This window comes from Equus caballus, chromosome 20 (genome assembly GCF_041296265.1).
Source record: "Equus caballus isolate H_3958 breed thoroughbred chromosome 20, TB-T2T, whole genome shotgun sequence".
In the NCBI taxonomy this organism is placed as follows: domain Eukaryota; kingdom Metazoa; phylum Chordata; class Mammalia; order Perissodactyla; family Equidae; genus Equus; species Equus caballus.
This window is the reverse complement of record NC_091703.1, coordinates 57,671,227-57,684,042: the sequence shown is the minus strand read 5'-3', so window position 1 is coordinate 57,684,042 and position 12,816 is coordinate 57,671,227. Positions and strand designations below refer to the sequence as shown.

The 12,816-nt window shown below is 40.1% G+C and overlaps 1 protein-coding gene across 4 annotated transcripts in view; it reads left to right on the top strand.

The window, feature by feature from the left end:
* The window catches only part of RAB23 (RAB23, member RAS oncogene family), a 30,921-nt gene that overhangs the window by 4,694 nt on the left and 13,411 nt on the right, over positions 1-12,816 (top strand). For all 4 annotated transcript variants that reach the window (XM_023624318.2, XM_023624317.2, XM_070245745.1 and 1 more), the window contains exons 2-3: positions 1,861-2,079; positions 4,179-4,264. In XM_023624318.2, the coding sequence (XP_023480086.1) occupies positions 1,925-2,079; positions 4,179-4,264 (241 nt within the window). In that variant the 5' untranslated portion in view covers positions 1,861-1,924. The remainder of the gene's footprint in view (positions 1-1,860; positions 2,080-4,178; positions 4,265-12,816) is intronic.

The following is a 12,816-nucleotide window of genomic DNA, read 5'->3' as shown; positions in this document are numbered from 1 at the left end:
GCTTGCTTTGGGTTTATTTTGCTCTTCTTTTTCTAGTTTCTTGAGGTGGGAGCTTAGATTACTGATTTGAGACTTTTCTTCTTTTCTAAGTTAAGCATTTACTGCTCTAAATTTTCCCTCTCCACAGTTCATTAGATGTGTCTCACAAATTTTGACATGTTGTATTTTCATTTTCATTCAGTTATTTTTTAAAATTTCTCTTGAGCTTCTTGTTTGGCCCACGGATTGTTTAGAAGTCTGTGTTTTTAGTTTCCAAATGTTTGTAGATTTTCCTGTTATTTTTCTGCTACTGATTTCCAGTTTGATTCCATTGTGGTTCCATTATTTTGAGTTTGTTGAGGTTAGTTTTATGGCCTAGAATACGTTCTATCTTGGTATATGTTCAGTGGGTGCTTGAAAAAAAGTATGTTCTGCTGTTGTTGTGTGGACAGTTCTATAAATGTCAATTAGATTCTGATACTTTGTGTTCTCAGAATTTCATTTTGTTTTATCTGTAGTGTTTTTGAGTAGATCTCTTTGTGTAACTTCTTTAGTGGTTGCTCTGGGTATTACATTGTAAGTAATTTATCACAGTCTATCCCTGTCAACATTTCACCAGTTCACATGAAGTATAGAAACCTTACCTCCCTTTCATCCTTTTCTCTCTCCCATTTATAATTAATCATCTTAAATATTGTCTCTCTCTATATTGAAAACCACATTGGGCAGTGTTCTAATTTTTGTTTCAACTGCCAAACCTAATTTAGAACACTCAGGAGAAGTCTGTTGTGTTTACTTATGTTTTTGCTCCTACCATGTTCTTTCTTTCCTTCTGATATTCTAAGTTTTTAAAAATTATGTAATTATATCTGAGGTGGAGACCTGGAACCCATACTTAACAAGTGCTCCTAGATGATTCTTATGATCATGCAAGTTTGTGAAGCCCTAGAGACAATCACTGAGACTCCATTAGGGACAAAGAAAGGAGCGCTCTTCACATTTCAGACGTGTTTTGTCTGGTGGTCATATAGATGCATTTTCAGTTAAGGTAGCTGGAATATAACCGTTAAGTAGGCTGGAACTTAACTAATAATTTTAAGAAGAAATTGACTTTCTGTTCTTTCAGCCTGAAATGCCAGCAGTACACATTCTCTTACTTTCCTTGTATGATAGCTGTAACTAGCCTGAGACTAGAGAAAGGACGTGGTATAAGCTTATTTGTAGTGGACTCGCTGTAACCTGAGCACTGAAGCCCGTAACTAAGAACCCAGTGCTGCCACACGGTTGCACGTTACCACACAAAACCTTTCTTTGGAGTGCTTTTCTAGGGCCATTAGGTATACCCTGTGAGGTTGAAAAGCAGTTTCCTTGAATTTTGTATTTCTTGCCCGTTTGGTGGTAATTATGGAGCATTTATTATGTTGCATGAACCTACCAATTTTGAATGCTTAACTTTGACTCTACTCGGGTGCTTTATGTGTATCATTGATCAACAGGCCTGTGAGGGAAATGTCCTCAGGAAACTGAAGCTTAAAGAGGTTAAGCAATAACTTCACTAACAGCACAGAACTAGGAAATGGCAACTTTAAATCAGGCCTCAGCTAACACCCACAGTCTTAGTTTCTGTGAAAGGTAGAACGAGGTAATCTAGGCGTTATTGATACCAGGATGTCATAGATTGTGCTATTGATAAGGATTCAAAAATGAATGTGTTATTTTCCCTCCTTTCAAAGAATTTGCATTATCTACACAGGGTGGGGAGGGGTCTCCATCATGGAAACAAATTATTGCAATGCAGTGTAAGTATTTCTTGATAAGACAATTATAGCTTATTTTGTACAATTTTATGTCTTGAAAAAATGATTTTGTTTTAAACCACAGATTTGAGAGAGACGTTTTGATCACTGGAATTAAAGTTGGTACAGAAACCTTTTCAACTCCAAAAATGTTGGAGGAAGATATGGAAGTGGCCATCAAGATGGTGGTTGTGGGGAATGGAGCAGTCGGAAAATCAAGTATGATTCAGCGATACTGCAAAGGCATTTTCACAAAAGACTACAAGAAAACCATTGGAGTTGATTTTTTGGAGCGACAAATCCAGTATGTACCTGGCCGTTTTATCCGCTCAGTTTTGATTGGTGAACTGTATCCTAGAATTTCATCAGAATAGTGGTAACTAATGACAGTTCCACCCGGGCAGGCAGTGGCTTAGAGACAGTGGTCGTCACTCAATCATTCCCGTGTTATCCTTCTGCTGTCTTTTTCCCCCTTACTCTCTGATGGTTTTTCCTTTTTTCCTACTCGCACCCACCTCCCTCTTTTTCTATGTTATGTCTGTTTTATGTTTATTGGTGACATCTTGGGCACTTCTTAAACCAAACATATGCTTGACTCTCATGGGATTTCCATCCACTCTTTTATTTGGAAGGAAAGTTACCTGTCTCTCAGAATAGTTTTCATCTCTCATATTATGGGATGCTTTTGTTTAGAATGTCTCTTCTCCTTTTAAAACTGGGCAAGATGTGTAGAAGTTAGAGAATTAATAATTTGTTTTTACTTTAAGGAAATAAGAGAGAGCAGATTTGGGAGGATTAAATACTCCCGTGAAAAGGAAATCTTACTTCAGGAAATCCAGTTGGGTTCTGAAACACATCAAAGTAACACTTTTTGCCGTTAGTCCTGAGAACTTTTAAGGATAGGAGACAAATTAAAATATATTACAGAAATAAGTAACATTAAACAAATCTGTCTTAACTAGGCCAGACGGCATGAAGGATAATTGTGTTCATCGTTTTAAAGATTGTTGAATTTCTAATCTGTATTCTATTACCCTCTTTATAAAAAAATTCTTCTGTATTTGTTTCCTTTCTTAGATATTTTAAAAGGATTCATTTTAAGTTTTGATGATGTTTATTTTTTGTATTTGTTATCTGAACCAAATTAATATTTTAAGTATGGAGTTGATGCTTATTATTCATAGATTCTGTATTGCAAATTCACCTATTTGCTAAAATTTATTTGTGCTTTGATTGTGATTTGTGGACATGCACAGAGCAGTAAAAATTTGGAGTCGCCCTGCACGCACGTTCCCAGCTTAGGTTGAACAAGGCAAGCCTCTTCCTTTTTGTTTCATCTCTCTTACCGTAAACAAGTGTCCTTTTGGTGTTCTGTTTTTGTGCTTTTTGTTGGTGATTTTGATGTTTAAAATGGCCCCCAAGCACAGTGCTGTCTAGTGTTCCCAAGTGCAAGAAGGCTGGGATGTGCCTTATGAGAAAATTTGTGTGTTAGATAAGCTTCATTCAGGCAGTTCAATGTTAATGAACTAACAATGTGTATTAAACATGGTGTCTTTAAAGAGAAGTACACCTAGGGGCCGGCCCGGTGGTGCAGCGGTTAAGTGCACATGTTCTGCTTCTGGGTGGCCTGGGTTCGCCGGTTCAGATCCCGGGTGCGGACATGGCACCACTTGGCAAGCCATGCTGTGGTAGGCATCCCACATATAAAGTAGAGGAAGATGGGCACAGATGTTAGCTCAGGGCCAGTCTTCCTCAGCAAACAGAGGAGGGTTGGCATCAGATGTTAGCCCAGGGCTAATCTTCCTCAAAAAAAAAAGAGAGAAGCACACCTAAAACGAGGTCAGATATTGATGGGTGGACAAGAATGTAACCAGGGACTTGCAGGAACCCAGCTCTGTATTTCCCTGGGAGCAGTGGTTCAGTATTCGCGGGTTCCGGTGTCGGCAGGGCCTTTATAGAACATGACTACTGTGAATGAGACGGTGGACTGCATGACAAAGTAGAGTCAATTTTTGAGTTAAAGGGCAACCCCGCAGGTGAGCTGCCTTCCTTTTTGTTCTTACTCTGGCACCCGTGCACCAGTGTAGCAGCTCCCCTTTGAATGGCACCATGGGAGGAGCAGCGCTGACCTGAGGGCGTCCCCCTTCCCTATCCTGTCAGGCCTGGAGCCATCACTGTCTGTGACTGTTGTCAAAGGAAAAACGTGATGGGTGAATCCAAACCATGCGTCAAGTTACACATTCCCCCTTTCCTTATCAACATTTAAAAGTACTCAGACTTTTTCAGAGTGAAGCTAACAATGTAGTTGTAATACCTGCAGATTTGAAAAGTAAAAATATACACAAAGTTATATTACTAAAGACATTTCCTTTGCATTTGAAATAAATTCATCTCTTGTTTCAGAGTCAATGATGAAGATGTCAGACTGATGTTATGGGATACTGCAGGTCAAGAGGAATTTGATGCAATAACAAAGGCCTACTATCGAGGTAAATTGTAGGGTTTACTTTTTTGTTTGGGCATATTCTTTCAGCTACACAAAGAACTTTGCTTTTTTTGTTTCCCATATAAGGGTTTCTCTTTAAGAATAGTTAAAATAATTTCAGAGTATTTTTTAAGCCTTAGGTCATTATTCTTCTGAAGATCTTGTTGAGTGATAAATAATACTTCGTACTGTAGACAGTTTGTCTCTGCCTTAGAATTACGTGACTCCTGTAGACATTCCCAGACTAAATCAGTCAGAAACTGTTAAATGCCTACTTTTGACTCCAAGGAAATGACTGTATAGTCAGAGAATAGAACTAACCTGAAAATAGAAAGCCCCTGCAATAAGGTGACGTTTTGTTAGGACACCTGGGATCGCGTGGTGAAGCCTTTCCAACACTGTCGTAGTTCAGAGTAGCATGAGACACGTGTGGAAGGAGGAACCACAACCACGGGACTCAGTGCTCTAACACATGGGATTGAATTCCCCAAGAAAAGCTTCGATTTCCAGATGCAACGTAACATTTCTGGTAAAGGTTCCTATAAAATTTTGTTCTTTTCTTTGTAATTTAGAACAGCATTTTCAGTGTTTCTCCACCCCGCTGCCAGTGGTGATTATAACAAGAGAGCAGATAACTGGAAGTTTGATCTAGTACCATGTAGCGTTATAGCCTGTTGACGCCACGTAAATATTAACTGACAATTCATGTCAACGAGTGTCTAGTCCTCCACATTTCCCAGATACCATGGGAGACAGAAAGGCACGTTTGACATACAAGTCAGTCCCTCTGTGACATCTCCCCTTCTCTGAACTTTTCACTTTCTTGCTGAAACTAAAACGTATTGTTTCCTCAAGACACTGCTTCCCCTGCAGCTCTCTCAAGTGGGGTGATCTTCTTACCCACATCCCCGTGTCCTCCCGTTCTTTAAGACCTGAAGGATGTTGGGCAGGCAGAAACCTGTGTTTCTCACTGCTGCTTCCAAACCGTTCCTCTTCAAAAACCTCAGCACCTTGAGGCTGGCCTGGTGGTGTAACGGTTAAGTTCACGTGCTCAGCCTCAGGGGCCCAGGGTTTGCCGGTTTGGATCTCGAGCATAGACCTGTGCATTGCTTATGAGGCCATGCTGTGGCAGGCATCCCACATATAAAATAGAGGAAGATGGGCACGGATGTTAGCTCAGGGCCAAGCTTCCTCAGCAAAAAGAGGAGGATTGACAGTAGATATTAACTCAGGGCTAATCTTCCTAAAAAAACCAAACCAACCAACCTCAGCACCTTGAAAGCCCATGTCATGAGTCTTTTACATCCCACTAGCCCCCCTCCTGGTCGCCAAGGTCCATCAGTTTCCTTCACACCTCCTTCCTCGACAACGCTGGCATCCAGCTCGTTTGCTTCTCCACAGTTGTTAGGATTACTTTTGGGAAATTGAGCCTGTTGTTCATTTCCTTGTCCTTCTGAGGGCCAGCAATTTTTTCGCTACCTCTAAAATCTCAACCTCTGTAGTCTCCTGCTCTCTGGCCATCGCTTCCTATGATTCCAGCTTGCTCACATTAATACCCACGCTCTATCCTTGAACCCATCCAAGTCTTCTGTTCACTGACCTACCCCATTTTTACTACAACCTTCCACATGGCTTTCTTTCCTTCCTCAAGTTGGTTTCTCCAGTTCTGTAAACATTTCCTTGTAAACACCTTTAACTCCTTGCCCTTTGCTCTCCACATAATACTTGCTCAGCAAAACACCCAACCCAGTTAAACCCTAGAGTCCACCTATTCTGCATCTGCGTCCAAGCACCTGAACCTTATTAGAGAGTATCAGACAGAACCATTCAGGCTAAGCTTTGACATGAAGATCACGTGACTTTAGTGAGTATGAGTGCTGCCAGTTCCTTCCTGAAGTCTCTTTGCCGTTTTCCAAAGGAGCTATTTTGTCTTCTCCTCTTGCCTTGACCTTCGGGACCCTTTCCTTCTCACTGCTCTCAGCTGATTTCCTTGCTTCATTCTTCTTTCAGAAAACAGACGCAATCAAATGAAAATGATTCCTTCTCTTTACCAAATCACTTCCTTGGTTAAGACTCTGAAGTCACTTTCTCTTGCTGGAGCAAGAAGTCCAGGCATTTTAGCCTGGCGTCCTTGTCTAGCCTGTCTCCTGCTGATTCCTCACTTGCACCTGACTCTTCAGAAACCCCCACATTATTTCTTTACATTATACATGGTGCCTAGAATGCTTTTTTGTCCCCTGTGGTCTTTCTACTAATCTTTGACCTTAAAGTCTAACTTAGTTCATAAGTCTCTGACTCCTACCTCTAAAAAAGTTAATCACTTTCTTTTGAGCTACTTCTGTACATTTATGCATTTATCACAGGGTATGTAATGTTTGCATATTTATCTTCCCTAACAGATCGTGAGCTCCTTGAGATACTAGCTTATGAAAAGTTGTGAGTTTTTTGGTCTTTGTCTCCCCAGCCATTCACACAGTACCTGTTGGCTAAAGTGAATTCAGTTGCCCTTAGGAGGCAGTATCTTTTTTTTTTTCTTGAGGAGGATTAGCCTTGAGCTAATATCTTCTGCTATCCTCCTCTTTTTTGCTGAGAAAGACTAGCCCTAAACTAACATCTGTGCCCATCTTCCTCTACTTTATATGTGGGACACATGCCACAGCATGGCTTGACAAGCAATGCGTAGGTCTGCGCCCAGGATATGAACCAGCAAATCCTGGGCCACCGAAGCAGAACGTGTGCAAACTTAACCACTGTGCCACCGGACTGGCTCTGAGATAGTAGCATTTTGGTTAATTTTTTTTAAAAAATGAAATTCTGAGTGGCTGGCCTGGTGGCACAGTGGTTAAGTTCACTCGCTCCACTTCAGTGGCCCAGGGTTTGCAGGTTTGGATCCCAGGCATGGACCTACAAACTGCTCGTCAAGCCATGCTGTGGTGGCAACCCACATACAAAGTAGAGGAAGATTGGCACAGATGTTAGCTCAGGGACAATCTTCCTCACCAAAAAAAAGAAAAAAAAAGAAATTCTGAGTACATTCCACAGCCCTGTTTTACTTATCAGATTTTGCAGCTTTATACTCTGACCCTAAGTTACAGATGAAAATGTTAACATACATTTATAAATATTATTTCATTTAAAGGCATTTGTTCTCTAGACTGAAAGCCTCAAGAGAGCAGGATTATATCTGTCTTGTTTGTGGATGCCCCATGCCTGCTTCTCAAGACTTGAAGGTTTCTGCCCCAGATGCGTATTGACTATTGAATGGCTCTTATGTTCTAGGCACATAACAGGCATCGTGAATCTTGCTCTGGTTTCTTTATCTTGGCTTGTGCTTATATTCATATATTAATGTTTTTTGGAAATATATCTGAGAAGTGTCCTTCGAGGTAATGCTTTTTTCACGTTTTGAGTCTCTTTTTCTTTCTCTCTTTTTTAATCCACTCATTGGTACTGTAGAGCTTAAAACATCTTCTATCTTAGTAAGTAGATTGATAGAGTTCAATACTAAACAGTGCTGAAGACCAGAGATGGGGGCAGTAATGAATGGTTTGTTCAGTCTCATTACACCTCCTCCCTGGGAAGACGCTGCTTTAATGAAACTGAAACAGTAGTCATATGTAATGGGAATTCTTCTGACTTCTTTCTGGAAGTCTTAACTTCTTTGATGTGTCACTTTACACAACTTGAGAGGGAATATATGTATGTCCTGGATCATCTGAGAAGCAGTATTTGGACATAGAATAGATGTGTTGAAATATCAGTGTACCAGGATACTTCTCTTGAAGAAATCTGTATATATATAAATCTATATATAAAAGTTTTTCTTGACAATGCTAATGAATTTTTGTTACAGTTTCATATAAACACATAATCTTTTCTACCTTTAGACAGGATTGACCACTGATTTTAAGTAGATTGCTACCCAGTGTATTTCCAAATTTCTACCTGTGTTATATAAAATATATATACTTGAGAAACAGGATGAATTCACACATCTTGTTTTTTCCACTTTTGAAATTGTGGGATTCAGTATAATAATGGCACCTGAGATCTAATGAGAACATAATTACACTAACATATAAGCAACCAAAGAAGTTACCTTTCTAAATTGGCACCAGGGAAATTTGACTTCCACTGCCTGCTCTAAGAAAACGTTGCGGTTCCTTAAGAAACTGAGAGAGCTACACCCCTCAGGTGTCACCCTGATGCCACCACCACTTGCTGCTCACTCCATTTACTGTGTCCTTAGAGGCTTGGTGTCTACAGCAGCTTTGATTGTCACTTTCCTGTGGATGAGTTTGGATCCTGAGCACCCGAGTCATGGTGTGAGGCGGGGTTTATGTTCTAACTACACAAAGCTCTTCATAGAATAGATGGTATTTTTATCAGATTAAGCATTTCCTGGGGCCGGCCCCGTGCCGGGTGTTTAAGTTCTCGCGCTCTGCTTCGGTGGCCCAGGGTTTCACTGGTTCGGATCCTGGGCGCGGACATGGCACCCCTTATCAGGCCATGCCACAGCTAGAAGGACCCACAGCTAAAAAGACACAGCTATGTACCGGGGGGGCTTTGGAGAAAAAGGAAAAATAAAATCTTTAAAAAAAAAAAAGCAGAATTTCCTCAGCATTGACGCTGTTGGTTAACAGGTGCTAAATGTACATTTTGTTTTTGAGGAAAGGTTATTTGTATTTTTTTAGTGGGGTTGTTACCACCACAACCCCCTCACACACAGGAAGAAATAAAGCAAACAAAAAACTTTCGTGGGAACACCAAAAAGTAGTAGGATTACATGGGATTTTTATTATTTTCTTGTTACCTTCCTAGCTTTTTTGTTCTCTAAATTCTATGCCTGAAATCTGTGTTCTTTTTGTGAGGAAAAAAAGTGGTTATGTTATTTCATTTTAAGCTTTTGACAATTTGATATGACCGTATTACTTTTTAACCAGTATGGTTATTTTTGGAGAATGTATTTACCATTGTGTATCTATAATTTAAAAAGGCAAAATTGTCTGACTCTAGAATGATCTCAAAATAAAGTTTAATTTGAAAAAAGGCAGAACTGGTCAAATGGGAAGAATGATTTGTTTTATATATAAATAAAAAGGAGATGATGTTGGAACTGTATAGTTAAGTAGATCATTTGTGTCCTTGATTTAAAAACAAAGACCAGGTAGCTAAGAATATTTTAATTTTCCACTATAGTTGAGGTATTACTGCTTTCTCAAGTTTTTGCCATAAGACTATGTCCAACATTATTACATTGTAATTTTTTTGTCTCATCTAGTTTGTTGTGTACTTCTTATTATAGTTTAGTACTTTTCAGGTGTCCACAAATCATACTGTTTCTCATTAATATGTCTACAAAAACCATTCTTTGTCAGAAGCTGAAAAGAGAGCCCATAATTATTAGTATTTACATTTTAATGTACTATGGGTGATGTTTAAATTACTTTCCACTGTGTTTCGTTTGGACTAGGCTTTAAATAGCTTTGGTTTCCTTATATTTAACATTTTTAACTTAAAGTGATTTTAAGCACATAGATGTCTGTTGAAAGCTTATCTTAAAATGTAACTTTTTTTAGCCAACTGTATTAAGATGGCAGAGAGGGTGGGAGGCTGAGACAGACCTTCAGTTTCAGCTTCTTGTTTCTCTAAGTTGTAAGAATAAACATGTATCACAACACAGTGTGAATTAAGGAACAAAAGGTGACAGTTACGCATAAATTTGAGAAATGGCATATTAGACATTCTTTTAGGCTTTCCTTTGGGGTCCCATCAGAATGCTTTTGGTTGCTGACAACAGAAAAGCCATTTCAAACTGGCTTAAACTACAAAGGTTTATTGACTTGTTTGATAGAAAAGTGTGGAAGTAGTACAGCTTTCATTTGTGGTTTGTTCCAACTGTGACCTCATTGATTCTTCTGGCCTGCCTCCCTCCCTATGTGGGGTTCCCCCTCATGCTGATTTTCCTCTTGGTGGCAAGATTGCTACCATCAGCAATGGGAGCCACATGATTTGTCCACAATTTGAGGAGAGAGGGTCACTTCCCACAAGAATGCCTCAAAAGTCCTGAGCTTTTGGGGCCAGCCTGGTGGCCTAGTGGTTAAGTTTCCATGTTCTGCTTCGGGAGTTCACGGTTTCGGATCCTGGGCACAGACGTTCACCGCTCATCAAGCCATGCTGTGGCAGCGACACACATGCAAAACAGTGGAAGATTGGCAACAGATGTTAGCTCAGGGCCAATCTTCCTCAAAAAGAAAAAAGTCCTGAGCTTTTATCGGATTAGACTACTCTTGACCAGATTGCAGTAAGTAGTGGAGGAATATGATTATCCTAATTGGCTTGGGGCTGCCTCCAGAGGAGAGGGTGGGTTTGGCCTGCCTTAACCACATGGCTACTCTACAGCGGAGGAGAGGTGTTCTCAGGAAAGGAGGGGAACTGGGTGCCAGCTAGGCAACCAGGTAATATCTGCTATAGTATAGATCCAGATGGTGATGTAGTTAAATAGAAATAAAGACCAGGAAGAGAAGGTAAGGGCTGGAAGAAGACTTAAGTAAGACATAGATTTAGTGCTAGAAACACTGTGCTGTATAAAATTATGACTTAGAAATGTAGAAACGTATTATTCAAGATGCTTAAAAATTTAAATTTTCAAAAGAAAAATTTTATTATAATTCATTTCAAAGACCAATTATATAAAAAACCATTGCTCAAAGGCATTATTCTGTTCCTGGAATACCAGCTTAATTGTACAGGGAGACATGCTGAAACGTGACCTCATCATAAAAAGATTAGAACGGAGCACAGATCATGGTAGGAAGCTTTTTGGGATCCCAAATTTTTTATTGTGATTTGGTTCTAAGACAAAAACGCTTCTCACTAGCAATATGTAGAGATGAGGCTACAGACTTGAGACCTGTTTTCTGAGATAATGCACCTAAATAGAGGGAAACCCTTACCTTGTTTCTTTAAAAAGTACTTTGTTTTACAAACATACATGAATGTAAATTGTTGGAAATGAAATAGCTCTGGACAAGAAGAAAGTACCCCATTATAGATGCAAGAATTAGGGGCAACAGAACTAGACTTCCAGAGTCTCAGATTCATTTGTTTTGAAATTGTATGAGTATGGAATCTGTGATAGGTTGTTCGTTGCATAATAATCTGTGCTTCAGATTATATAGTGTCAAAAGGAATAAGGACAAGCACTGTAAGTCCAGAGGAATTTCTGTAATAGTGTATAAAGCCGCGTGATTCTCACCGGCCTTGCCCTTGTCACATTCTATGCTGTGTACTCTAGAGTAGTGTTTCCTAAACTTTACTGTGCACGTGAACCCCTGGGGAGCTTGTTAAAAATGCAGACTCTCATTCAGTAGACCTGGGGGTGGCTCTGTGAGTCTGCATTTCCATAGGCTCCCACGTGACACTGATGCTGCTGGTCCTCAGTCACATGTGGAACAAGTCTAGAAACCGTCTTGTAGGGTCTTTCAGTGATTTGAGGACAGAATTACTCTCTGTTTGTCTTGGGGAGTATTTTCTGAATAGTATTCAGAAATAGTAACCTTTTTTTGAATGATCTTATTAATTAGGAGTAAATATTTGCTATTGGTGATCTTATAATTGACACCAAAAACTTCAGACTCTGTATTCATGATGTGTGGATAAGTGGAGTAGTGTGTTAACTGTTAGAAAGGATGCATTTGTGGGTAGTTTACTGTTCTCTGTGATGATGAAGTAACTTTCCCCACAGGGTGATCCATCCGGTAGGTAGTGTCGAAGGAAGATTGAATAGGAGGAAAATAAAGGTCTTTGTAAACTATGTGGACAGGAAACACTAACTGCCTTTAAGTATTAAAAGATTGAGTATGTCCAAGTGACTCCAACAGAGAAAATAAAAAGATTAACTTTCCTAAAGATGACATACCAACAATTTGAAGTCAAAGGGAGAAAAAGAAAGGAAAACAGTGTAGCGTCATTTTTGAATTAAGAATATTTGGAGTAGTTGGTCTGTTGAACAGGCACAGCTCATGAGGTTACCGAAATGCACCTTTGGTTTCGGTTTCTGACCGTCCCTTCACAGTTGCTTAGGCAGTGGGAGGAGAAGTCCTTCTGGTCGCCCTCTGAACAAACGCTCCTGCAGCTCGTGTCTTTTCTAGTCACTGTCAAGGAGTTTTTCTCAATTGCCTCATAGTTATTTCTAGTCATAAACATAATCTCAACTTGGTCAGTCCTGTGTTTTAATCAAAACTCCAAACATAAGTTAGCATTAAATCTCCAGTCTTCTCTGGGACTTCAGCAGGCAGTCCCTGTCGTCTGGGAAGGGAATTTTGGTTGCGTCCCTCCATCTCCCACTTTCTTCCCTGGCTTGCTAGAGAGACGTGTCTTCCTCCTCCGGGGTCAGGCCTAGGAGAGGGGATCCGGTGGCAGGGGCTGTTGTCTGATTTTGGGGCCCTGTGGATAGCAGATGCTCACAGATGCTGCTTTCTCCAGTTTTCGTCCAGGATTCTTCCAGGGTTCTCAGTCTTAGGAATGTTTCTTCTGGGCAAAGGTATGCTTGGT